Source organism: Erythrolamprus reginae, chromosome 5 (genome assembly GCF_031021105.1).
Source record: "Erythrolamprus reginae isolate rEryReg1 chromosome 5, rEryReg1.hap1, whole genome shotgun sequence".
NCBI classification, from domain to species: domain Eukaryota; kingdom Metazoa; phylum Chordata; class Lepidosauria; order Squamata; family Dipsadidae; genus Erythrolamprus; species Erythrolamprus reginae.
Window position 1 is genome coordinate 48,055,094 of NC_091954.1, and position 25,768 is coordinate 48,080,861.

General features: G+C 44.6%; 1 protein-coding gene across 5 annotated transcripts in view; it reads left to right on the top strand.

Moving 5' to 3' along the window:
* The window catches only part of FAM53B (family with sequence similarity 53 member B), a 166,020-nt gene that overhangs the window by 82,957 nt on the left and 57,295 nt on the right, over nucleotides 1–25,768 (top strand). For 4 of the 5 annotated variants that reach the window (XM_070752529.1, XM_070752527.1, XM_070752531.1 and 1 more), the window contains one exon: nucleotides 22,493–22,522. The exons of the other annotated variant lie outside the window; for it this stretch is intronic. In XM_070752529.1, coding sequence (XP_070608630.1) covers nucleotides 22,493–22,522 — 30 coding nt within the window. The remainder of the gene's footprint in view (nucleotides 1–22,492; nucleotides 22,523–25,768) is intronic. 5 annotated transcript variants of the gene reach the window in all.

The window sequence follows — 25,768 nt, forward strand, 5'->3', positions numbered from 1 at the left end:
TATCCGCGAAGTTCAAACCCGCGAAAATCGAGGGAACACTGTACTGCACTAAATGTTTCTATAGTTTTTGTGAAGAGCCTGTTTCTTCACCAATTGCTCCTTTTCATTTTCATTTTTACTTTACCTGATTAAAATATCTCTTGCTGGAAGGAATTTTCTCCCCTCCTTTCAGACAGCGCACTTCACCTCTCGCACCAGGGGAACTTCTGTAGTGGCTCATTGTCTTCTCTGGCTCCACTCCTGGCAAGCTGATATTCGTCATAAGTTGAAGCTGCATCCCCATTCAATGGCCAGCATCTCTTTGGTCTTCCCCTGGAACCTCTTATTGAGGATAAGGATAACCGGAAGATCCTGCTAGCTGCCAACTGCCAGGGAACCACCCGTTCTTCCCCTCAGTCCAGACAGCCATACCACCCTCCTGCGTAGTCAATAACCAGACTAGTTTAAACCTTATTCCTACCAGTTAATTGCTTTAACATTTTTACTTTATTTGCTATAGAGCTACATTATTTGATTGAACAAACATATATAGAAAGATATAGCCATCCTTTTGTGTCCATATTATTCTGAACAAATGAGCTCCCTTTTGTGCACTTCATTTAAAATAACGGCAATAAACAATTCATGTTTCTCCTACCTTTTGCCCACATCAAAACACGGAATGGGACAAAGTCAAATTTAGTCATTCAAGACAGAAATACTCCCAAATAATGGAATACAGTAGTCCCTCGATTATCGCGAGGGTTCCGTTCCAGGACCCCTTGCGATAATCGAAATTTCGCGATATAGCGGTGCGGAAGTAAAAACACCATCTGCGCATGCGTGCCACTTTTCCATGGTGTTTTTACTTCCGCACCGCCCGCCCGCTGCCCGCCACTTGTCCGCTGCCCGCCCGCTCACCTCGCCAGCAAGAGGGGAAGACCCATGAAAGGTTCCTTGGGCCGCCTAGCAGCTGATCTGCTCGGCAGCGCAGCAGCAGCCTGCGCTGCCGAGCAGATCAGCTGCTAGGCGGCCCAAGGAACCTTCCATGGGTCTTCCCCCTCTTGCTTGTGAGGGCGCTTCAACGTTTCCGGACGGCAAGCTCGGACTCTTTCTTTTTCCCTCAGAGGACGCTTATGACAGGCGGCTGAGGCTTCGAGTGTGTCCCCTTCCACCGCCAAGGCCTCCCAGGAGTCCACACCCCCTTTTAAGGCGCCCGCAGATCAAGCGCTCTAGCCAGGCCCGGGCGCACGCCCCCTCTTCCCGCTTCGGTGGGCCTGCCCGGCGCGGGGGTCTCTTCCCCCTCATGGACACTCTTCGTGCCTGGCTTCCTTCTCTCTCCTCCCTTCCCCCCGCTTTCCTCCGGGCGTGTTGGAGAAGAGGGTCTTCTTCCGCTCTTATTGTCTTGGGTGGGCGGGAGGCAGGAGCTGCAGAAAGGGAAACTTTTTGTTTTCCTTCGCTCCGCCACCCAAGAGAGCGGAGAGGCAGCGGGGGCGCAAGGAAGAAGAAGCGGTGGTGGCGGCGGCTTCCTTCGGGGGCAACGCCAGCAAGAGGGTCTTCCCCCTCTTGCTGGCGTGCGTGGGCGGTGGGGAAGACCCATGGGAGATTCCTTGGGCCGCCTAGCAGCTGAGGGTCTTCCCCACCGCCCACGCATGCCAGCAAGAGGGCGAAGACCCTCTTGCTGGCGTTGCCCCCGAAGGAAGCCGCCGCCGCCACGCCCGGCTCGGCTTCCCTGGCTCCTTGGCCGGGTGGGCTCGGCCGAAAGGGGCTGGAACTGCAGAGCCGAAGGGTGGCCTTTTTGTCTGGGAGGGAAGATGACGCGCGGGCGGCACAGGGGGGGGGGGAGGCAAAGCTCTGCGGCTCCAGCCACTTTCAGCCAAGCCTCCCCGGCCACGGAGCCAGGGAAGCCGAGCCGGGCGTGGAACATCGGCGCAGGAGGCAGGACACGATCGGGCGACCGGAGCAGCAGCGCCGCCGCCGTCACGCCCGGCTCGGCTTCCCTGGCTGCGTGGCCGGGGAGGCTCGGCTGAAAGTGGCTGGAGCCGCAGAGCTTTGCCTCCCCCCCCCTCGACCCTGTGCCGCCCGCGCGTCATCTTCCCTCCCAGACAAAAAGGCCGCCCTTCGGCTCTGCAGTTCCAACCTTCCATGGGTCTTCCCCCTCTTGCTTGTGAGGGCGCTTCAACGTTTCCGGACGGCAAGCTCGGACTCTTTCTTTTTCCCTCAGAGGACGCTTATGACAGGCGGCTGAGGCTTCGAGTGTGTCCCCTTCCACCGCCAAGGCCTCCCAGGAGTCCACACCCCCTTTTAAGGCGCCCGCAGATCAAGCGCTCTAGCCAGGCCCGGGCGCACGCCCCCTCTTCCCGCTTCGGTGGGCCTGCCCGGCGCGGGGGTCTCTTCCCCCTCATGGACACTCTTCGTGCCTGGCTTCCTTCTCTCTCCTCCCTTCCCCCCGCTTTCCTCCGGGCGTGTTGGAGAAGAGGGTCTTCTTGTTTTCCTTCGCTCCGCCACCCAAGAGAGCGGAGAGGCAGCGGGGGCGCAAGGAAGAAGAAGCGGTGGTGGCGGCGGCTTCCTTCGGGGGCAACGCCAGCAAGAGGGTCTTCCCCCTCTTGCTGGCGTGCGTGGGCGGTGGGGAAGACCCATGGGAGATTCCTTGGGCCGCCTAGCAGCTGAGGGTCTTCCCCACCGCCCACGCACGCCAGCAAGAGGGCGAAGACCCTCTTGCTGGCGTTGCCCCCGAAGGAAGCCGCCGCCGCCACGCCCGGCTCGGCTTCCCTGGCTCCTTGGCCGGGTGGGCTCGGCCGAAAGGGGCTGGAACTGCAGAGCCGAAGGGTGGCCTTTTTGTCTGGGAGGGAAGATGACGCGCGGGCGGCACAGGGGGGGGGAGGCAAAGCTCTGCGGCTCCAGCCACTTTCAGCCAAGCCTCCCCGGCCACGGAGCCAGGGAAGCCGAGCCGGGCGTGGAACATCGGCGCAGGAGGCAGGACACGATCGGGCGACCGGAGCAGCAGCGCCGCCGCCGCCACGCCCGGCTCGGCTTCCCTGGCTCCTTGGCCGGGTGGGCTCGGCCGAAAGGGGCTGGAACTGCAGAGCCGAAGGGCGGCCTTTTTGTCTGGGAGGGAAGATGACGCGCGGGCGGCACAGGGGCGAGGGGGGGGAGGCAAAGCTCTTCGGCTCCAGCCACTTTCAGCCGAGCCTCCCCGGCCACGCAGCCAGGGAAGCCGAGCCGGGCGTGGCGGCGGCGGCGCTGCTGCTCCGGTCGCCCGATCGTCTCCTGCCTCCCGCGCCGATGTTCCACGCCCGGCTCGGCTTCCCTGGCTGCTTGGCGGGGGGGGGGAGGCTTGGCCGAAAGGGGCTGTACCCGCAGAGCTTTGCCTCCCACCCCTCGCCCCTGTGCTGCCGGCGCGTCATCTTCCCTCCCAGACTCCCCCGGCAAAGTGACGTGGAGGAATGGAAAGCTGAAACCGGGCGGTTTGAGTTTCCCATTCCTTCAAGTCACTTCGCCGCTGCTCTCCTGGCTAAACTGTGTGGCAGGAGACAGGCTTTGAGTTTTTGGCTGGGGGGGAGAAGTAGAACCTTCCTAACTCCCCCCCCCCCACCAGCCAGAAGGAGCGGCGAAGTGACGTGGAGGAATGGAAAGCTGAAACTGGGCGGTTTGAGTTTCCCATTCCTCCAAGTCACTTTGCCGCTCCTCTCCTGGCTAAACCGGCGGCAGGAGACAGGGTTGGGGGGGGGGGTACTGGGAAGCCCCCCAGGCCGACTGCCACCTTTTCAAACAGCCGCGCCCTTCCCAGCTGAGTCCTGAAGCCAAGCGCCAAAGGCGAACTTCTGCGCTTGGCTTCAGGACTCAGCTGGGAAGCGGCACGGGTGTTTTAAAAGGTCTCCCCCGGCATGGGGGGCTTCCTAGCACCCCCCCAAACCCGGGTTGGGGGTTCGGGGGGGTGCTAGGAAGCCCCCCATGCCGGCGGGAAGACCCAGGGAAGGTTCCTTTGGCCGCCTAGCAGCTGATCTGCCCGGCGGTAATGCAAACTCCACCATCTACGCATGCGTGCAGATGGTGGTGTTACTTCCGGGTAGAAAACTCGCGATATAGCGTTTCGCGAAGCTCGAGATCGCGAAACTCGAGGGATCACTGTATTCATGATTTAAAATTGGATAAGCTGAGTATTATGAATAGTTCCATTTATTTACTCTTAAAGCTTGGATCATAGCTTGTGGATCCTTGTTATCCAATGACTCCTGTGTGCCAGTTAAATCTGTGATGATGGACATATTGATTCAAGATGGCACCGCTGAAGGCTGCCTCGGTGAAATGCTCTCTGTGACTCACTACGGACTTCATATTCCCGAAAAATTAAGGAACATTTCTTTAAGGAGCAGCTTTCTATAATCTCTCTCTCTCACACACACCGTCTTTACATACATAGAGGAGATTACAACACAGCAAGAAGCAATTTCAGTGATCAGACAGAATTGTAGGAACATCTGGGAAAAAGAAGAGACGAGGCTTATGTTTTTATATCAACAACAGCTGGTCTCAGGTTATAACTATAATATATAAATTCTGTGATGAAAACTTAGAGTTTTTACTTATGAACTGTAAACCATTTTATGCTCCTTGTGAGTTCTCTTCATTTCTACTAATTGCTGTGTATGTCCTGCCACAGGCCTGTGTAAACAAGGCATTATGAACGCTAGCTGACCAAATTATAGAGTCTGAAGTCAAATACCCCAATTCAATGGCCATTATTTCGGGAGATTTAAACAAAGCAAACTTAAGGAAAGAGCTACCAAAATACTTTCAGCATGTCAATTGTCCTACTAGAGTCAAGAATATTTTAGACCATTGCTAAACAACAGTAAAAGATGCTTATTGGTCTTTACCAGAGCAGTTGTGGGACACTGCTCATTGCATGATTTACCTTGTACCTGCTAACAGGCAAAGACTTAAAAACCATAAAACCAACTATTAAATCAGTGAAGACTTGGACTTGGACTAAGGAGGCAAAGCTAAAGCTACAGGCTTGCTTTAGCTGTACTGTATTGACTGTAATATTTTTGAAGATATTTCTGCAGACCTGGATGAGGTCACAGATATTGTAACGTCATATGTCAGCTTCTGTGAAGACCTATATATACCGACCAGGAACTTGCAAATATATAGCAAAAACAAACCTTGGTTTACAGCTAAACTTAAGCAGCTACAGAAAAAGTAATAAAATGCTGTAAAATCAGGCCAGAAATGTATTAACAAGGGAGATCAGAGCAGCAAAAAGAAGCTACTTTGAAAAGCTAAAGAATCTGTTCTCAACATGTGGAAAACTCTTAAAAATATCACTGGTTACCAGGCTAAAGGGAATCAACAACTGGCAGATGAATCCACATACAGATGGGAGGTTGAACAACTAACCTTGTGGTATGACCGGAACTATATGAAACTCAACATGCTCAAAAACGTAAAAATGGTGATAGACTTTAGGAGAAATCCTCCCATACTTCCACGTCTTACAGTACCAGAGAATACAGTATCAATAGTAGAGACCTTCAAATTTCTACGTTCTACTATATCACAAGATCTAAAATGGACACCTAGCATCAAAAATGTTATCAAAAAAGCTCCAACTGCTCCAACTCAGAAAGCTCAAACTGCCCAAGGAGCTGCTGACCGTAACTTGTTTGCTTGCATCCTTACGATTTATATTAATATTGTTTCCTGATTGCTTATTTGTACTCGATGAAAATCATTAAGTATTGTATGTACCTCATGATTCTTGACAAATGTATCTTTTCTTTTATGTACACTGAAAGCATATGCACCTAAGACAAATTCCTTGTTAATCACACTTGGCCAATAGAATTCTATTCTATTCTATTCTATTCTATTCTATTCTATTCTATTCTTCTATTCTCCCAGGTTTGGATAATTTGAGCCATAATTAGCTGTAACTCTTCCTAATTAAATAAGAATTAAATTTATTTTGATTTCAATTTATGCTGATCTAATTTCAGGTTAGAATGTTACAATGTCCAATTGTAGGCTACATTAATTGATGCAGAATAATAAATTCATTTTCTGCAGTTTGTCATGAACTAGAGGTTTTATTTTGTAAGTACAACTTATTTTTATATGCAATTGTCCAATTTTCTTTTCTACTGTTGGGAAATTATGTCTGTCTTTTAAAGCACAGACAGTTATTGCTGTCTGAATTTATTCAGGATCCAGTTAAAAGTCCTGTACCAAAAGCTGATAATATGAAATAGAATTTGATAATATAATACAAGCTTTCTTGTAATGATAGAACTGTTCTGTTTAAGTTGTTCTAAATCTAAACTAAATTCAGAGTGTTTTATAAATTTAGATATTCTCCGTACTGAAGGAGCGGGTCCAGCAGTCACATGGGTTGCTCATGTCCAATCCGGTGGAACTGAGCCTAGTATTAAAAAAGCTTGCCGGATCCGCCCCTTCCCCAGAATTCGCTCAGTTCGCATATCCTGCGGTTGTATTGTGAATGCTCGTTCAACATTCTAACACCTTCCCTTCGACCTTTCCTTCAAAAAAGTAGTAAGATTTATTGTCTTTATTCAATTACTTGCACTAATTGCGCCAGCCGTTTAAAAGAAAAAAAAGAAATAAAGCGGCTCGGCTTTTTTCCTTGGGAGAAGTTGCGGTTTCGTTTTCCCCCGGCGGTTTTGCCGGTTACGATTCCTGCGGCCGCTTGTGGATTCTTCTAATCCCTTGGCCTGGAGGTTCTGGTGCAAGTATTTATCATTGAATTATTGTTCTATTATTGTATACAAATATTTAAGGGCTTATAAAATACCTCCTGCGGAGTGAGACGCCTTCTAGTCTCCTGGACTTAGTCGATCGCTTTTCCCTTAAGAAATTCTACGGAGCGATTTTTTCGGCGCGAAGGCCTTCGCGCCCTTTTTAAAAATATCTAGGCCTCTCGTGTTGGCCTTCTGCCAGCCGCGTAGGCCTCAGTCCACCGCGTGGATCCGGGAGCGGGCCTTGGGGGTCCCAGGCTAAATTCTCCACCGGCTAAGCCTCCAACCAGAGTGCCTTGGTTTTACTTAATTGCAAAGTTTAGGGAGGCTGGCCCCGCTGGATTTGGGGGCACGAACTCTGGGTTTGCCCAGATTGTCCTCACGTCTCAGCAGCTTCGAGGCCTCGAAGCAGGATCCATTCCTCTTGGGAAGTCCTTGAAATCTTCTCCTTATAATTTAGTTATTGGCTCAGCCTTGTCTTCTGTTAATTGTCAGACTATGGCTACTTTTCCCAAGAGAGGCACAACTAAAGGTCCCAGAGAGGCCAGGCCTACAGGCGATGAGATTACTAGTATCCCCCAGGCCTCTTCCTCCTCTTCTCCAGGGGCCCGTCCCTCGACCAAGGTCACCAGGGCTGAGAAGAGAAGGGACCTAGCCCTACAAAAAATTCATGACAAATCAGCAAAACGTTTGAAAGTGCAGGCCCAAGTAATCAGTAGTCAAGACCCACCAGAGGCCTCTAGTCTGCCTCCTTCTGGGGTCCCTGTGTTATCTCTGGATGAGCCAAACCTAGACAGACCCCAACCTAACCTATGGGGCATAGGTCCAGAGGAACCAGATATTATTGAAGATTCCCCCCAGCCAGGATCCTCCCAGGCCTTTAGGAATTCTTCTGCCATTTCTGCTGATATTTCCACTTTACCTCCTGAGTTCCAATCTATTTTTGCTGTGTTGTCCAAAGCCATTGATGCCAAACTCTCCTCCATCAATGAGCTTCCTTTACCTCTTCCTCCTTCTCGTTCCTCCCGCCCCTTGGGTTCTTCCCCAGCGGTCAGAGCTCCTATTCAGGATGATTCAGAATCCTCCCAGGATGAATATGAGGATGTAGAGGAGGATGAAGACCCTTTCCAGGGCTTATCAGAGGATGAGGAATCCCAAATAAAGGTCCCTCCTCCAATTACTATTTTCCCTTCTCAACTATTCAAATCTCTCCTCCTCAAAGCTAGAATTTCTACGGGATTAGCAGCCCAGGAGAAACAAGCCTCCACTTCCACTGATCCCCCGGAGGAGAATTTACCTTACTTCACAGAGGAACAGGAGGATAATGAGGTAATTCCTATGCCTAAATTGTTTAAAGATGCCTTACTCAAACAGTGGGATTTTCCAGCCTCTGGCCTTAATCCCTCTACCAAGGACAGAAAGTTGTATAAACTCTCCTCTTCCTATGAAGAGCTTCTATCTTTTCCCAAACCAGATGAACCTGTCAAAATTCTTCACTCGGCAGCGGCTGTGCCAGGCGAGGCGGAGGAAGTCCTCCGTCCAGAGGACAAGCGCATCGAGCAAATGCTCAAAAGAGGATTCTCCGCTGATTCCTGGGCCATTAAAAGTTCTGCAGCAGCCTCCTTCTTCTCCAGAGCCATGCTGCTGTGGCTTCGCCAACTTCAACAGCACATTCCTCCAGATGACTTGAGAGGTCAACAAGACTTCAACAAGGTCTTTGCAGCTGCCCAGTACGTGGCTGATGCCACCTTGCAATCTACTAGATTTTCTGCTAAGTCTATTGCAGCTTCTACAACGGCAAGAAGACTCCTATGGATTCGCCCTTGGCAAGCGGGAGTTCGCCAAAAGTGGCAGTTATCCCAGGGCCCCTTAAAGCGCGACCTTCTCTTCGGTGATCTTCTGGATCCACTCCTCACGGAGACCACGGACAAGAAGAAGGTTTTGGGTCCAACCACGAAAAAGGTTACCAAAACGCAGTCCTTTCGTCGCCCAGGGCGCCAGCAAGACCAAGCGGCTTCCTATCAGAGATCTCCAGGTCAGTATTCCCCCCGCTTTCGTTCCCAAGGTAGGAACTCCAGGGGTAGAGGTTTTCGCTTCCAAAGGGGAGCTTCCTCTAACAGGGCTTCAAAAAAACCTAGATGGTAATCTTTCCTCCATTCCCATAGGGGGTCGCCTAGCTCATTTCGCTTCAAATTGGCGTCTCACCTCCAAGGACCCTTGGGTCATTGACACTGTTCAAACAGGCCTTCTTTTAGAATTTATTTCTCCTCCCCCTAAACGTTTTATTTCCTGCCCTTCTCCCAGGTCATCCTCAGATTGTAACCGTATGGAGGAGGCCATTTCTCATCTATTGTCCATTAGAGCCATTCAACCGGTCCCTTCCGGTCAGAAGGGCCAAGGGTTTTATTCCATCCTATTTATGGTTCCAAAGTCCTCCGGAGGTTGGAGAGCCATTTTGGATTTAAAGAAACTAAACCTATTCATCAAATATAGAAAGTTTAAGATGCACTCCTTGTCCTCTATTTTGGCCGCCATTCACTCGGGAGATTTCATGGTCTCCTTAGACCTCACTGAGGCCTACCTTCACATTCCTATAGCCAAATGCCACAAAAAATTTTTACGTTTTTCTTTTCAAGGCAGGCACTTCCAGTATAGGGCGATGCCATTTGGCCTTTCCTCAGCCCCTCGGGTCTTTACAAAGCTCTTGGGGTCCCTGGCGGCCTATATCCGGGCGTCTCCCATCCACATTTTATGTTATCTTGATGATATTTTAATTCATGGGAACTCCCTAGAGAGAGTGAAATCAGACCTTTCTGTTACCATGTCAGTCCTTCAGGACCATGGGTTTTCCATCAACTTTGACAAAAGTCACCTCCAACCTTCCACTTCCATTCCTCACCTGGGATCCATTATTGATTCAAAATCTTCCCAGGTTTTTCTCTCTCCCGAGAGAAAACTCAGCATAGTGGAGTTAATTTCTAACGTTTTATCTAACCCTTCAGTATCCATAGTTACTCTATCTTCCCTTCTGGGGAAGATGGTGTCATGCATAGGCATCATTCCCTGGGCTCGCCTTCATGCTAGGGAACTCCAGTGGCTTCTGTTGCCTTTTCAGAGATCGGGGCACAGCAACTCAAATCGACGCATTGTCATCCCACTGAGTGTTCGCAGATCCTTCAAGTGGTGGAAGTCTCCGGCCATGGACAGAGGATCCCCGTTCAGGTGCCCGGATCAATTTGTCATCACCACAGATGCCAGTCTATCGGGATGGGGCGCCCACGCCCAGGGGATGATAGCCCAGGGCACGTGGTCCCCGGAGGAAGCTTCCAGGCCAATCAATTGGCTAGAGTTAAGAGCCGTTTCCCTGGCTCTGAAGCATTTCTCTCCTCGCATTCCCAACCGGCACGTTCTCATTCTCACCGACAACATTGCCACAAAAAGCCATATCTGCAGACAGGGGGGCACGAGATCCAAGGCTCTCATGAGGGAGGCCCTCAAGTTGGGCTTTTGGGCGGAAAAACATCTCCAGTCGCTCCTAGCCGATCACATCTCGGGGAGTCTCAACGTCCAGGCGGATTGGCTATCCCGAGCGACGATAGACCCAGGAGAGTGGAACCTCCATCAAGACCTGTTCCATCAAATCACCCTCAGATTCGGCCTACCAGTTCTGGATCTCTTCGCGACCAATGCGAACGCCCAACTCCCTCGCTTCTATTCCAGATTTCCATCCCCGGGAGCGGAAGCAATCAATGCCCTCCGGAGCTCATGGCCTCCAGGCCTACTCTACGCATTTCCTCCAATTCCAATCCTCCCGGACGTGATTCACAAGGTCCTCACCGAGAGGGCCCGAGTAATCTTAATCGCCCCTCATTGGCCCCGCCGGCCCTGGTTCGCGGATCTCCAACAGCTGTCCGTCCAGGACCCTTGGCGACTCCCCGTTTCGGGGGATATGCTGCGGCAGGGGGCCTCTTTCCATCCAGACCCGGAGTGGTTCCACCTCACCGCCTGGCTGTTATCAGGAGAGATTTAGAACTGCGTGGGCATGACTCCGATTCAGTGGAGGTCATTTTAAAGGCCAGAAGGGGCTCGACCAATCGAATCTACGACCACACGTGGTCCAAGTTTCACCAGTGGTGTCTACAGGAAGGTCTCTCCCCTCTGTGCATCCCCATACACAGAATTATTTCCTTCCTTATGCAAGGCTTCCATAAAGGGCTTTCCACCAGCACCCTCCGGCGTCATCTGGCAGCCATTTCATCTGTCCTAGGGGGTCCCCGCAGACAGCCTCTCCGATCCCTCCCTGAAGTTCAGGAATTCCTCAAGGGCATAGCCAACCTCAGACCTTCCAAGGTCCACAGGTATCCATCCTGGGATTTGCCACGGGTTCTCCATTCCCTCACGCAGGCACCATACGAACCCCTAAAATCGGCGTCCCTCAGGTACCTATCCTTTAAGGTAGCCTTCCTGGTGGCTATTACCTCTGCCCGACGCATTTCGGAGCTGGCTGCCCTCTCAATCAGGCAGGACCTTTGTCAATTCCATCAGGACAAGGTAGTCTTGCGACTGGACCCCACCTTCTTACCCAAGGTCAGTTCCATGTTCCACAGATCTCAGGATATTGTCCTACCTTCCTTCTGCCTCCAACGAGACCATCCCTTGGCAATTAGATGGCACACCCTGGATCTCACCAGAGCACTGAGAATATATATCCAACGCACAGGACCCTTTCGGAGGTCAGAAGCACTTTTTGTAGCCTATCATCCCAGAGTCATGGGGGCAAAAGTGTCTTCAACAGTAATAGGCCGTTGGATCAGAGGGACTATATCTAAGGCCTATGAGTCGGCCTCCCTCTCAGTTCCAAGGAACATCACTGCGCATTCCACCAGGAGCGCAGCCACCTCGGCCGCTTGGGCGACTCAAGCCCCGTTGGAGGAGGTCTGCAAAGCAGCCACTTGGGCCTCGCCAAATTCCTTCATCAGGCACTACAAAATTGATTCTTATGCTTCAGCGGACGCTGCCTTCGGCAGAAGGGTACTCCAATCCGTTATCTCTCACGATAGCAAGCTAATCCCACCCTAGGGACCATCTATTGGGTATGTCCCATGTGACTGCTGGACCCGCTCCTTCAGTACGGAGAATAGGCGTTGATTGCTTACCTGAACGCCTCTTCTCGTACGGTGAGCGGGTACAGCAGTCACTTCCCGCCCTTGTATGTGTTTTCTTTACCTTTCTATACCTTTCTTCCTCTAACAATGAGAGTTGAACACTACAGAGCTTCACAACTGAGCCTAGTCTATGGATTCGCGAATTCTGGGGAAGGGGCGGATCCGGCAAGCTTTTTTAATACTAGGCTCAGTTCCACCGGATTGGACATGAGCAACCCATGTGACTGCTGTACCCGCTCACCGTACGAGAAGAGGCGTTCAGGTAAGCAATCAACGCCTATTCTCTGAATTAATTTTGGTTTTTTGTTTTAGTCATTATAGTATCCTGATTACCGAAGTCTGAAGTATTTTAATATGTTTGTTATAAAGAATTTATTTGATTGCTAAAATATTTTTATAATATTCCCACTTTATTCTGAACATTCAGACAGTTAGAAGAACAATCTTGTGTTCCACTGAGTATATAAATGGCTCTATGAGAAAAGTAGCATTTTCACACTTTAAGTACATTTTCTGTTGAGGGTGCCCTCAAACATTGATGGGGTACTCACTATATCTGACAGTGATGCAGAGCAACACAATATGTTCTGCTGTACAGCAAGATTCCTACTGTGCAAAACAATACAGGATCCAGTATTGAAGTTAACCGTTTCTGTTGTGTGGGTCCTTGTGTGATCTTAACCATCTGGATGAAAGAACTAAATAAATTAGTCCCAAATGGCAAATCAGAGATCTAAAAAGGTCTTGATAGAATATTACAAGAAGGCATTCAGGCAAAGCAAGCTTCCATGTAATTGTAATTGTGATCAATCTTTTTCATCATATGCTGGTTTTAATGAATGCAGGAAAAGGGGGAGAAAAAACAAACGAGCCCCCCCAAAAAACACATTCGCCTAATTTATTAGTTACTTAGATGCCATCATTTGAGTTCAAATTAATAAATGCTTGCCAGTTGTTTTCATGTTACTTTGTTCAAAATACCATTTCATAAATCTACCTTACAAGAAACCAGAAGACATTTTTCCGCAGAAATGGGCTGCAGCCAATTAATTTTTTTAAATAAACCCTGAAAAAGGGGGTGGCCAGAAGCTGTTGTAGTGAGGATTTAAATGGAGTGGGGCAAAAAGAATTGGAAATAGTTCTTGAACTTCTCACACATATGCTAGATGTAAACAATTTCCAACACGTTGGAGGTTTTCTGAAAAAAATCAGAAAGCTTTAATTATAAATTGAATACTGAATAGTCTTTAAAAAATAACAATTTTGAACCTTACTTTAATTGACCATGATTGTTTTAGGCCTAACAAATGTAAAAAGACAGGAAAGGTTGTAGATGTACACCTACTGAAATATAATATAGATAGGTTTTTTAAAAACAGATAGAAGTATCAGAATTTATTAATGCTGACTGTCAGATTAGGACATTTTTCCCAATGGATCGCTGGATCTAGTTTCTAGTAGAGATAACTCTCATGTTACAACTGCTAATTCTGTTTTAATATAATGACTTTTCAGTGTCACAGTGGTGCTGAACCAAAGGATTTTTACAACTTGCCCTCATAGTTGTAGCCATCACAATAATACTACGGTTATGTGATCACAATGCAGGCAATTAGTTTAGTGACCACTCGCATTTACAATGATTGCAACATACTGTGGTCACGATTGTCATTTGCAACTTTCCCTGTTGGCTTCCCACCAGCAAAGTCAATGGGGAAGGAGGTCACATACCAATAAGTTGCTGATTTTTCTCCTGTACATGCTTGAACTCACACCAAACTACAGCACTTCCCCTATCCACATTCCATAGCACTCACCTGCTTGCCGCCTTGATTTTCAGTTAAGTTAAAGCTTATGGTGACCAAGACTTGCAACCCTATTGACTTTGCTTGTGAGAAGTTGGTAGGAATTCACTCACAGGAAGTCTTCACCTAATGACCAACAATCCTCACTTAACAATGGGAGCTTGCTGGGATTGCTGTTGCTAAATGATCACAAACATAATAATAATAATAATAATAATAATAATAATAATAATAATAATTATTATTATTATTATTATTATTTATTAGATTTGTATGCCGCCCCTCTCCGAAGACTCGGGGCGGCTCACAACAACGATAAAAACAATATTATACTGGCACAAATCTAATATTAAAAAAACTAAAAACCCTATCATAACCAAACAGCACATACATACCAAACATAAATTATAATAAGCCTGGAGAAAGGTGTCTCAAATCCCCCATGCCTGGCGGTATAGGTGGGTCTTAAGTAGTTTACGGAAGACAAGGAGGGTGGGAGCAGTTCTAATCTCCGGGGGGAGTTGATTCCAGAGGGCCGGGGCCGCCACAGAGAAGGCTCTTCCCCTGGGGCCCGCCAGACGACATTGTTTAGTCGACGGGACCTGGAGAAGGCCAACTCTGTGGGACCTTATCGGCCGCTGGGATTCGTGCGGTATATTTTACAGGTTGTGAAGATTATCTATAGTTTTATGCTAATAAATACTTAAGATTGCTGGATCTGTTCGCAGGAATTTACCCATAGTTAGAAATACTAAAAGATTATTGAATTGATTTTTCTTATCTTTTTAAAAAAAATGTGACCCAAAAAACAAAAATAGTATTAAACAGCAAAAATGTGACCCCAAACACAAAAATTGTATTAAAGGTTAGGTATGTTTACCCCATCAAATCCCCCCCCCCACCTGCGTATCCTATTGACACCAATAGAATTGCCTTTATGGAGAATTCCATTATTGTGCAAAAGCATTGGATACATATTGATGCAGTGAAAATTCATAGAAAAGTGAGCTGGGATATTTGTATGTATTCTGGTAGGAACACAATGAAGTCATTTGTTGTGACAGGTAAGAAAGAACTTTGCCTAAGGCGCTGGAATAATTCAGGAGACTAGGGTCCCTGTTCTCAATCTTGCCTTATTTTTTTTTCTGTGCAACCAAGGCAAATTGTTCAGGGTTATTTTTTCCTCCCCTGCTCTTCAAAGAGTTTTTTGTGAGCCATAATCGATAGCTGTTCTTAAGGTCACAAACATTCCTAGAAAGTAGGCTTTGTAGAAAAGAGTGGAAGCTAAATTTTTAAAACCAACAGTCCCTTTTTTTTCTTTTTAAAGGAACCCAACAGAAAACATAGACGGCAGTACTCTTTTCCCCCCACAGGCAGCAATTCTGTGGTTGCTTGAAGGTCAGAAAGGGAGTCTCCCATCTTTAACTCATTCACAATCAGTTTTTTGCCAATTAATTGGCAAAGTGTTTTATTTTATTTTGGCTTACTTACTGAATTTATAAGGCAGCCCAATTCAAACAGTGTGACTCTGAGCAGTAAACTAAAAACAATACACATAATATTGTCAGTACTATGTACTTCACTGGTTGGATTTGTCAATATATGAGCTAACCAGCAATGTATGTTTGGAGGAATTAGTATAATGTTACTTTAAGAGCCAAGACTGCAGTTAGCCATAAAAGGGAGTCAGATGCAATAAAAGAGAGTCAGATGTGTTGCTCTTTGTTGATGTTGGCGCGCTGAAGCAAAAAACGTGTCAAAAAACATGGCCACCTGCATCTCCATGTGTGATTTTTCTACCTGCATAACTGCAGAAACAGAATTGCGCTGGACTTTGCTAGTACTCAGAACCACGGGGGAGAGCACATGTCACTGTTCCCCCTTAGCAGCCCCCCTCTGCCAATATGGTCAATATAATGATTTGGCTCCTTGCATGGTTACCACTGATTCTTTAAGGTAACTTTTGTTGTGCTCCTTTTGTATATATTTATTTGACTTCTATGCTGCCCAATCCTGAAGGACTCAGGGCGGCTTACAACATAATAACAATACAAAAAGATACAGCAATAAAAAAGAAATTGAATATAAGCTCTAAAAAACTAACCCCAGTAAAACCCATTTATATAAAAACCAATCAAATATTATGCATGTACACCATTCATAAAATAAAATTTGGCCATGAAAGATGGACAATTCATAGCCCCCAGGCCTGCCTGCAAAGCCAGGTCTTTGTGGCCTTGCGAAAGGGCCAGTAGGGTGGGAATAGTATGGACATCGGGGGGGGGGGGGGTGTTAGTTGGTTCCATAGAGACAGGGCAGCCACAGAGAAGGCCCTCCCCCACGGTCCCGCCAACCTACATTGTTTAGTCGACAGGACCTGGAGGAGGCCAACTCTCTGAGCTCTTATTGGTCTCTGGGAGGTAAGTGGTATATGCTATTAACTATAAAAGTATGGCTGGTAGTTATGGACAAGCATGCATTCAGCAGTCACAATGTGTTTGGACATATCTTTCTTTAAAAGCTTATTCCTCTTTAACCGCATTCTGCTGATAATTGAGGAACATTCTTTGTAAAAAAAACTTTTTCAACAAAATAGTTTACAAATCCTATATAATTATATATATATATATACAGAATTTTTTAATTACTGTTTTTCAGAAAGCAATTTAAATTTATAAATTATAAATATATAATTGAATTAGAGGGCCACTTTGGCATAATGCTTAAGGCATGAAGCTAGAAACCAGAAAGCTCTGAGTTCTGGTCTTGCCTTAGGCACAAAGCCAACTGGGTTCCTAGGTTACTTTCTCAGCCCTAAGAAGGCAACGGCAAACCATTTTTAATAATAATTTACTGTCATCATTTTCTACTGTCAAATAGGCTGAATAAACCCAAATCTAGTAGTTTAATGATCAACATACAGTCTAGGCTGAAATAGAACTGCCATGTTACCTATTTTACTTGGCTTCAGAGAGGTTTGTGAAAGAAAGCCAAGTATTATTGTTTGTAACCACATAGTGATAACATATCCGCCTAGTCCTGGATTTACATTCACTCTTCATAATTACCTATATTGATCCTGCATATGCACAGCCGAGAGCCAACTTGGAAACTGGTTTGTGCTAAAAAATCTGCTTGGAGGCCACAGCAAAGAGTTTGTGTTTCCGTTTGCAAGCAATTCTGCCAGGCTCCTTGTGATTGTGGTGGTGGGAGTGGAGGGGTGTCACGGGAGGAGGATAGGCACTCAGTTTAAAATTTCACTAGGATTTTTGTTCCTGTGGGAATTTGGATAGGCAGTTAGGCATGGATATATACACACATACATATGTGTGTGTTCTCTCTAAAGAGAGAGCGAAAGAAAAAAAAACATTATACAAGTGTCTCTTAATGCTGTCACTTCTTTGAAAGGAATTTTGTTGGTGACTTTGGAGTGATTTGTGCAAATATCTACAGCTTCTGGAGGGACTGCCTCTCCTGCTGCCCCCTACAGAGCAATTGAAAAGAAGACTGCTCCATCCTTTGAAGACTGAAAAGCTTTCAGTTTAAAAATATATGTGTGAGAAGCATTGTACTCAGGCAAGTTTAGGTATTCAAAACCTCCAGCGCATATAACACTTAGCATTTGAGGAACAGTAAGTGGGGTTTTGTGTTTGTTTCTTTTTGTTCGTGCAGCAGCACAACAGCTGCTCATAGAGCTTCCTTTCCCTCGTTTTTTTGTTTTTTTAGTGTTGTTTTAATCCTAGACTTCAATCAAACCACAACATTCAAAAGGGTCACAGAAGCACAATTTGTTCTAGTATTGCCCTTGACATGCTTCTCTCTGATTGGGGAAGGCGGAAGATAGATTTGTATAATAGAATTACATTAATTTCTCTCCTTAGTAGGATGAATGAGGGTGGTGAATGGTACTGCTGAGGCTTTGAAGGGAACTTTTAAATATCTATAATAAATGACTTAATTTAACTATCTGCACAATTTTAATTGCCTGTGCAAAAAAACCCCATCAAATCACTCAAGTTGTTTCTATGGATGCCATAATCTTCGGAGTCTTCAGAGAGGGGCTGCATACAGATCTAATAAATAAATAAATAAATCCATGGTCCTTGTTGGTCCAGTAGGATGTGAGCAATGTAGTATCAAATACAGCCAGGTAAATCATGTCACAGTTGTCAGCTGTCTTGGAAAGGTTCAGAGCTACAGTGAGCAAAGATAGCGCCCAGGTGTTATACTATTATGGTAAGTGTAAAAAGAAAGGATGTGCAGATGTGCAAAGGGTGTTCATTTATCACATTAAGTCTTGGCTTATTGGACTGCAGGTTATAGAAAGAAAGAAACCACATTCAGACTTTGCCTTATTTGTGGAATTAACCACAGAGGCAATAACTGCCAAACCAGTATATCAACTGCTATGACCTGAGAAGTAGAGGGTTTTCTTCCCTGCTCTATTGTATAGAGGTTCATTGCTATGATATTCTGTTAGAGTATGAAATTGCTGCACCCAAAAGAAAACATATATTTCCTTTGTTACAGTTTAGGCACATGTTCAATTTTTTAAAAAATTGCATTGCATTCAAATTGGTGATGGAGCCATTAACAGTTTTTTATTCAGTTGTATAACTGATTTAGTTTGATGTATTTTACATTGTATTTTACATCTATTTTTACATGAATATAATCTTTCATGATAGACAGTGAATATGCATGTAAAATAAATAGCAATAAGTATGCTGTCAGGGTTCCAAATAGCATCCAAAATTAAATCAGAGTGAGGCACAGCATTCCTCAAAGTTCCAATTTACTATCTGAACAATGGTGGCACATCTGTGAGAAACACGAATCTAAAGCTACAAGAGTTTCTCCACCCAGTTTAAAGTTCATTTCTTTGTCCCCACACCCACAAGTTCATCATGTTGACCAGTCTTCTTCTGCCAACGTGTCTGTTACTCCCATCCGCTTCTGGGCAGGTGCTGAACAAAGGATAGCCTTGAGAATCTAGAAGGAATTATGTTATGACTACATTCCTAATGCAACAGCCCCTCCCAAATTCCCACAGAAAGAACACATATTTTTAAAGCATAAAGTGTGGCAGCCCAAAGTCCAAGTTAACAATGTCTTCAAACTGACATATGCATTTAAAATAAATAATTGCATGGAATATCCATATGTGATCCATATTGTTTTTTAATGGCTTCATTGATGGTGACATAATTAAGCAGAGGACCAGAGATTTGTAGCCAGTTCTCTTAGCACCTACTATCTAAAATGCATGACAGTTACTGTCAATATGAAAAGTGAATCCTGAGCCAAGAGCGAGTTTTGAAGCTTTAATGAAGGATAGTAGATAGAGGTTGAGTACTTTAAAACTGGGATTTCCCAGCTCCCAGATCTACAGGCTGGTACCTATTTGGGAACTAGGCCATGCAAGCAGTAGGCAAGTGCACGAAACTCCATTTGTACAAGCAGCAGGCATGCACACACAATCATCCTCTATGCTTTCCAACTCCCCCAGCAGTGGACTGTAGAGCCAGAAAAGTTGGGGAATGTTGGACAAAGAAATAACCATGGAAGAATTAAGAAATGCTCTACAAATAAATCACATGGGCTGGATGGATTTTTTGCAGAATTTTACCCAATGGATATTGAAGTCGTAATGAAATTCCTACTGGAACTGTACAATGAAGCCCTATTAGAAGGGAAAATCCCAAAATCTTGGGATTCAACCACATTGTTGAAAGAAGCTGAAGAACCAAACTTAATCCAAAATTTATTATTTATTTTATTTATTTATTAATTAGATTTGTATGCCGCCCCTCTCCGCAGACTCGGGCCAATCTCATTGTTAAACGCCAATTACAAATTTTTAATGAACATAGTAGCAGAAAGAGTAAAAATAATTTTGAATAAAACTATTCGGACCAAAATGGATTTCTGCCATTGAGATAAATTTGAGGATAGTAACAGACATTTTTAAATATTATGAAGCACATCCAGAAACACAGGTGGCAACTGTATTTATGGATGCGCAAAAGACCATTGACTATGTAGATTAGCAATATATGAAATTATTAATTAGGAAAATGGTATTCGGCGATAAATTTACAAAAATGATTGAAGCTGTATACTCTTCCCAATCTGCCAAAATAATAAATGGAGATAGGACCAAAATACAGGGTCACCTCCTCCACCATGTAAGGTGGATCAGGGTGTGTATTTCCAAGGCTTACCATATCCAGGCCTTGCCTCTGCTGAGATGTATCAACACCCCCACCCCCATTTCTACTAGGAGTGCAGCTATCACTGCGGCATGGGCGAAAAAGCTTCCATCGAGGAGTTTTGTCGAGTGGCTTCCTGGTCTTCACCCCCCTTTATCCCCATTATAAGTTGGACTTTTGCGCCTTGGCTGAGGCAGCTTTTGGCAGGTGGGTCCTTCAAAATGTCCACATAGGATGGGGGACTCTAGACCAAGCCAAGCCCTCACAATAGGCCCACCACTGGACGCTGTCTCCAGAAGGGTTGTTGGTCTTATCTGATACGCTCCTTGTTGACGTGGAGATAGTATCCAGCCCCACCCGGATTTGCGTCCGGTCCTGGGTCACCAAGGGCACATGGCTACAACATTGATCAACACGCAAGTCTGTATCAACGCCTTCTTCAAAAAAGAGGAGAAAGAGGCATGTCATCTTTATTTGCAGACTCTGTCCTATTGGATCATAGACGGAATTTACCCATTCCTGGATGCTGTCTCTACATCAGCGACAAGATGCATATCAGTTAAGACCCCCTCACTTTATGGAAGCAGTTATCTACATATATTTTGCTCATATAAAATCATTCCCATTATTCAATCTAGTGGGAGGTCATTATGGAGGAACTTTATATGTGTGCAATAGGCATTGTGCATTGTGAAACTAAAGAGAGGAGGAACAGAGAGAGAATAAAGTGCTATCTTAGCAATATTGTCCCTCTGAATTCTGCATGAGCCACCAAATATTTATTTGTAAAATATTGTCTTTTCCAGTAAGACGCAAATAAACTCAGTTCAAATCCAACTACATATAATCAATGTCTGTCATTTTAAAAGTTTGGAAAATTGCTGTCCGAGTTTACTCTCCTTACAAATAATATTCTACATAAAACAAGAAGCCAAAGATGGGAAGCCTAGTATGGGGTTAAACCTGCTTTTCTTGTTAGTTTCTTTCCATAGGTATTACCTGACCTCACTTCACTTTCTTTGCATTTGATATCATTGTCCTGTATGTCATGACATATTACTGCTTGACAAATGGAGAAAACCCATCACATACAGAGCACAGTGGTTATTGCAGTACATGCAAAGTCAAGAGTGCCCTGTAGAATTGTCTTGAATATCCATGAGGATTGGAATAAAAGTTATGGAAGAGATGCAAAATATTCTGCAAGAAATAAGCTATATCTTAATTATGCTTGTCCTGTCCGCATGTCTTAAATAGATTAACACATACACGATGGTCTAATATATCCTTCAAAAATAGAAACATGAATGAATGTATGGATATTTAACGTAGAGAGTTTCCATGTCACAATGCAGAACTTTAGCTACTTGCCAATGAGTAAGGAGTATTGAATATTCATAGATGTGTGAATATAAGATACTAGCAAGTGATTGGAAAATAAACAATATACAGTATATATAAATCCTATTGAATATTACATCTTTCTTCAAGCTTGTTCCCATATGTGTTGAAACTACAGCTCCTAAAATACATATCTGGTATTAATGCAATATGGTCAAGGAGAATCATTTTGAATATTTTCTTCTGTATAATACTGATAACTAACACCTTTATATAATTAAAAACAAGCAAATTACATATTTGCGAAGTTGCTGTTATTTTACGCTATGTAATGGCTAGTATGTTGTTGGGAAAATAATTTTTTCTGTACATATCTTCTATACGTTCTAAATACTTCTAGAGCAGTGTTTCCCAACCTTGGCAGCTTGAAGATATCTGGACTTCAACTCCCAGAATTCCCCAGCCACCTGAATTCTGGGAGTTGAAGTCCAAATATCTTCAACTTGCCAAGGTTGGGAAACACTGCTCTAGAGATTCCTGGGAGATATGAAAGAATCCCCTCTCTAAATATCTTAATTCTATAGTTAGATTTGCTCTGAAATTATCAAAATTTAGGGCTTGAAAATCTGAACATTCACAGGATTTAGAATTTGTGCAAAGAGGCAGAGTCCACAGCTATGAAGTAATTTGATATGTCTGGGCCCTAAGAAGACTAGATTTAGGGTGAGTGGATTTATTTAGTGAATTGTATAATCATGGCATCAGGCACACATGTTCTTTTCTAACTCTAGGCTTGAGTCTAGTAGTAAGCAAGATATCCAGACTCCTTTGGATTATTAACAGTGCTTGTAAAGAATGGGCAGGTGTAGTTCTTTAGTGGACAGCTGCACTGCAGACTCATAAATGTTCATTCTTTATTTCTTAGGCAGCCTTGACAGACAAATGCATTGAGACAGCAATTTGTCAGTTGAATATACGGCTGCCTTTGTTTTCCTGCAAACGTAGGAGCATATGGAAAGAGGAAATAAAAAGATTCTGTTCTTTGTGCTAAATATACTATGGCTTAATCATTAATAAGAAACAGGCCTGGCATGGTATGGGTCAGATGTTCATAAATGGACAGATTCCCCCAAAGAAATGGGGCAGAAGAGGTAGGAAGGGAACTGCTTATAAAAGATTAATTTAAGGTCAAGATTAGGGTTGTGAATATTTGCATTTTTCATTTACAGGAGGGAAAATCTTGTATCTGCAGCTGTATGGTAAGTGCCCTAAACACAGCACCAGGTTCTTAAATAGTTATATTAATCCAGCAAAGAAAAAAAAAGAAAAGCTCAAGTAATGCCTCTTTGTGTAACTTTTGGAACAGTAAACCCAGATCTCAATAGCATGTTAGCCATGGCTTTGCGTGAGGAATGAAGTGAGCAGTACTGAAAATGGTGTACGGTGCATAATTCTTGCAGTATCAAAAGCAGTCTTTGAAATGCTAAGCGGAATATGTGAATATGTGCACTTTTAAAAAAAGATGAAAAGACAGAACACTTTCAAGTGAATAAAAACAAATGTTCTATAATGTTGGGAACTTGCAAAGCATTATGTGAAGGGATTTTTTTAAATTGTAAAGAGTAGATTTTTCAGACAATATACACAATACTGAAACTTATATTTTTGAAATATAAAAGCATGGAAAATATGAAAAAAGGAATAGAAAAAAATCTGCTGTATTGAATGGAAAGCATTAATATTATAATTTACTAGGTTTCAGGTTAGGATCCTGATTTTTATAAATCAAGGTAAGAAATTTCTCTAAATTGCTGGATTCTCAAATCACAATTCATAATGTGAATTCACTTTGAAGCTTAGCTTTTTCTACAATCTAAATAACAAATATGTTAAGCAAATTATGACTTAGCATGATGAATGACCCAGGGTAAAATATTATATAATTAGCAGGTATATTGCTGTTTCCATAATATGGAACATTTGTGCTTGGACATGTATGTAATAGTTTTTATTCAATCTGCCACCATATATTTCCCCAGATTGATAAGTAAAATTAATTTGTTCAGGACAGATATTATCTGAAAGGACTTCATGCCATACAAAATCCAGTTTCAGAATTCAAAATCAAGCTTCCTAAGGGAAGAATGAAAAGCCACCTAGAATAGCCCACATGGCAAGATGGGGCAAATAAATTTAACAAATAAATAATAAATAAGCAACTTTTAGGAAGGAAACCGACATTAGAAGATTAAAATGGAAAGGAAATTGCAGCAAAGTAACAAAAGGAACACCAACAGCAAAACTAATCCCCCAACAATGTTCTGAGCAAAGATAGTTAAACAGCCATGGGTCAAAGTAGAAAATGTATTTAGTAATACAATTTCAACAGCTGCAATGTGGATTATGTGGCATTAAATGTTTGGCAGAAAAGCTAGCTGCAGTCAGAAATGGTATGATGTTAATTCTTGTCAGCAAAGATACATCTGTAGTAGTACAATAAGATGATATTATTAACGTGCCAAGTGAGGGGGCATTTGCTTGGCTTCTCCAATGTCAGAGTATTTTTCTCTTGCTGATTTCACATTCTATGTGAGTTCCTGTAAACCAGTCAAATATGAATGAGGCCACTGGAAGTTGGCAAGGCAACAAGTGGTTTCCCGCCTTTGAATGCAGTTGACCATAAAAAGGGGTACATCCTGATAGTTACAAATGGATCCTAATAGCAATAAAGAAACTAGGGAAGTCATAGCCTTTAAAGTTGTATAGTTATTCTCATTTGATTTTTATTTTTATTTTTATTTTCATTTGATTTTTATTTTTATTTTTAAAATTGCTAATGAAGCACCAAGGATACTTTTCTTGGGATCATGTGGCAGTTTAAGAAGGCTTTTTGATCCTACAAAAAACTCTGCAACAAAATGTTGCTTGAATTGTGTACAGATCCGAAATATCCTTTTGGAATAAAAAATAAATCCTGATTTCCTGATAACTATGTGTTTTAACTGCAAAAACAATAGGTTACCCAGATTACAAATGGCTGATGATTACGCCTAACAATGTATATTTAGTTACATTGAAAACTAGTCTTATTGTACCTGACAAGAAGTCAAAAGTATTTTTTTATTATCTCTTTATTATTTCATTTACTAATGTAATAATTAGACATGATTTATCCATCACATCTGCACGATTGCCAGTTGATAAATTACCGTATTGGGATCTCTTAACAAACTGATAAATTCCCCATAATTCATCTCAAAACCCATTTCCAAAATATCTTGTCTTGAAAAAATATCTTAAAACTTTTAATAAAGCTTGCCAATTGTAGAAAATTGTTACATGGGCATGCTCAAGAAATGCATATGGAAAATATCTAGATTAGGGAAGAATATTAATATTTTGGTTCTTTTTTGTTTTGTTTTGTTTTTAATGGAGGATACTTTTTGCATAAAATAATGGAGCAATAACGATTTATATTTATTTTGATTAGTTAAAGTAGAAATGACATACTGATACAATGAAAGAAGTGGAATAAATGAATTGAGTAGGGAATATACCGTATTTTCCGGTGTATAAGACGACTGGGTGTATAAGACGACCCCCTAACTTTTCCAGTTAAAATATAGAATTTGAGATATACTCGCCGTATAAGACTACCCCTCTTCTGACGCATATGCCTTCGCTCCCCTTCTGTGCTGCGACGGCGGCGGCGAGGGAAAGGAAGGGGGGAGGAACGAGCGAGCGAGCGAGAAACGGGGTGTTGGTGGAGACGGCGGGCTGAGGCAAAGGGCTGCGTTTCCCTTCCCTCCCCCCCTCCTGCCCCCGTCCTGATTGGAAGCCCCGCTCGGCCAAGCAGCCCTCTTCTGACGCACATGCCTTCGCTCCCCTTCTGTGCTGCGGCGGCGGCGGCGAGGGAAAGGAAGGGGGGGAGGAACAAACGAGCGAGCGAGCGAGAAACGGGGTGTTGGTGGAGACAGCGGGCTGAGGCAAAGGGCTGCGTTTCCCTTCCCTCCCTCCCTCCTGCCCCCGTCCTGAATGGAAGCCCCGCTCGGCCAAGCAGCCCTCTTCTGACGCACATGCCTTCGCTCCCCTTCTGTGCTGCGGCGGCGGCGGCGAGGGAAAGGAAGGGGGGAGGAACAAACGAGCGAGCGAGCGAGAAATGGGGTGTTGGTGGAGACAGCGGGCTGAGGCAAAGGGCTGCGTTTCCCTTCCCTCTCTCCCTCCTGCCCCCGTCCTGAATGGAAGCCCCGCTCGGCCAAGCAGCCCGGGATCTCTGCCGCTTGCAAACCGGGCGAGCGGAGCGGACCCGCGCTCACTTTCAGCTCCGGGGACTGCGGGTGGCTACGGCGCCGAAAGGAAAAAGAAGTTGCTGAGCGTCCCTTCGTCGTAAACCCGACGGGAGGCGATGCCGCAAGACGCCGTCTCCTTGAGCGCTCCCTTGCCGGCCGAAAGCTCCCCGAACTCCCGCCTGTGAAGAGAAACCAAAGGGGGAAATAAAAAAACAA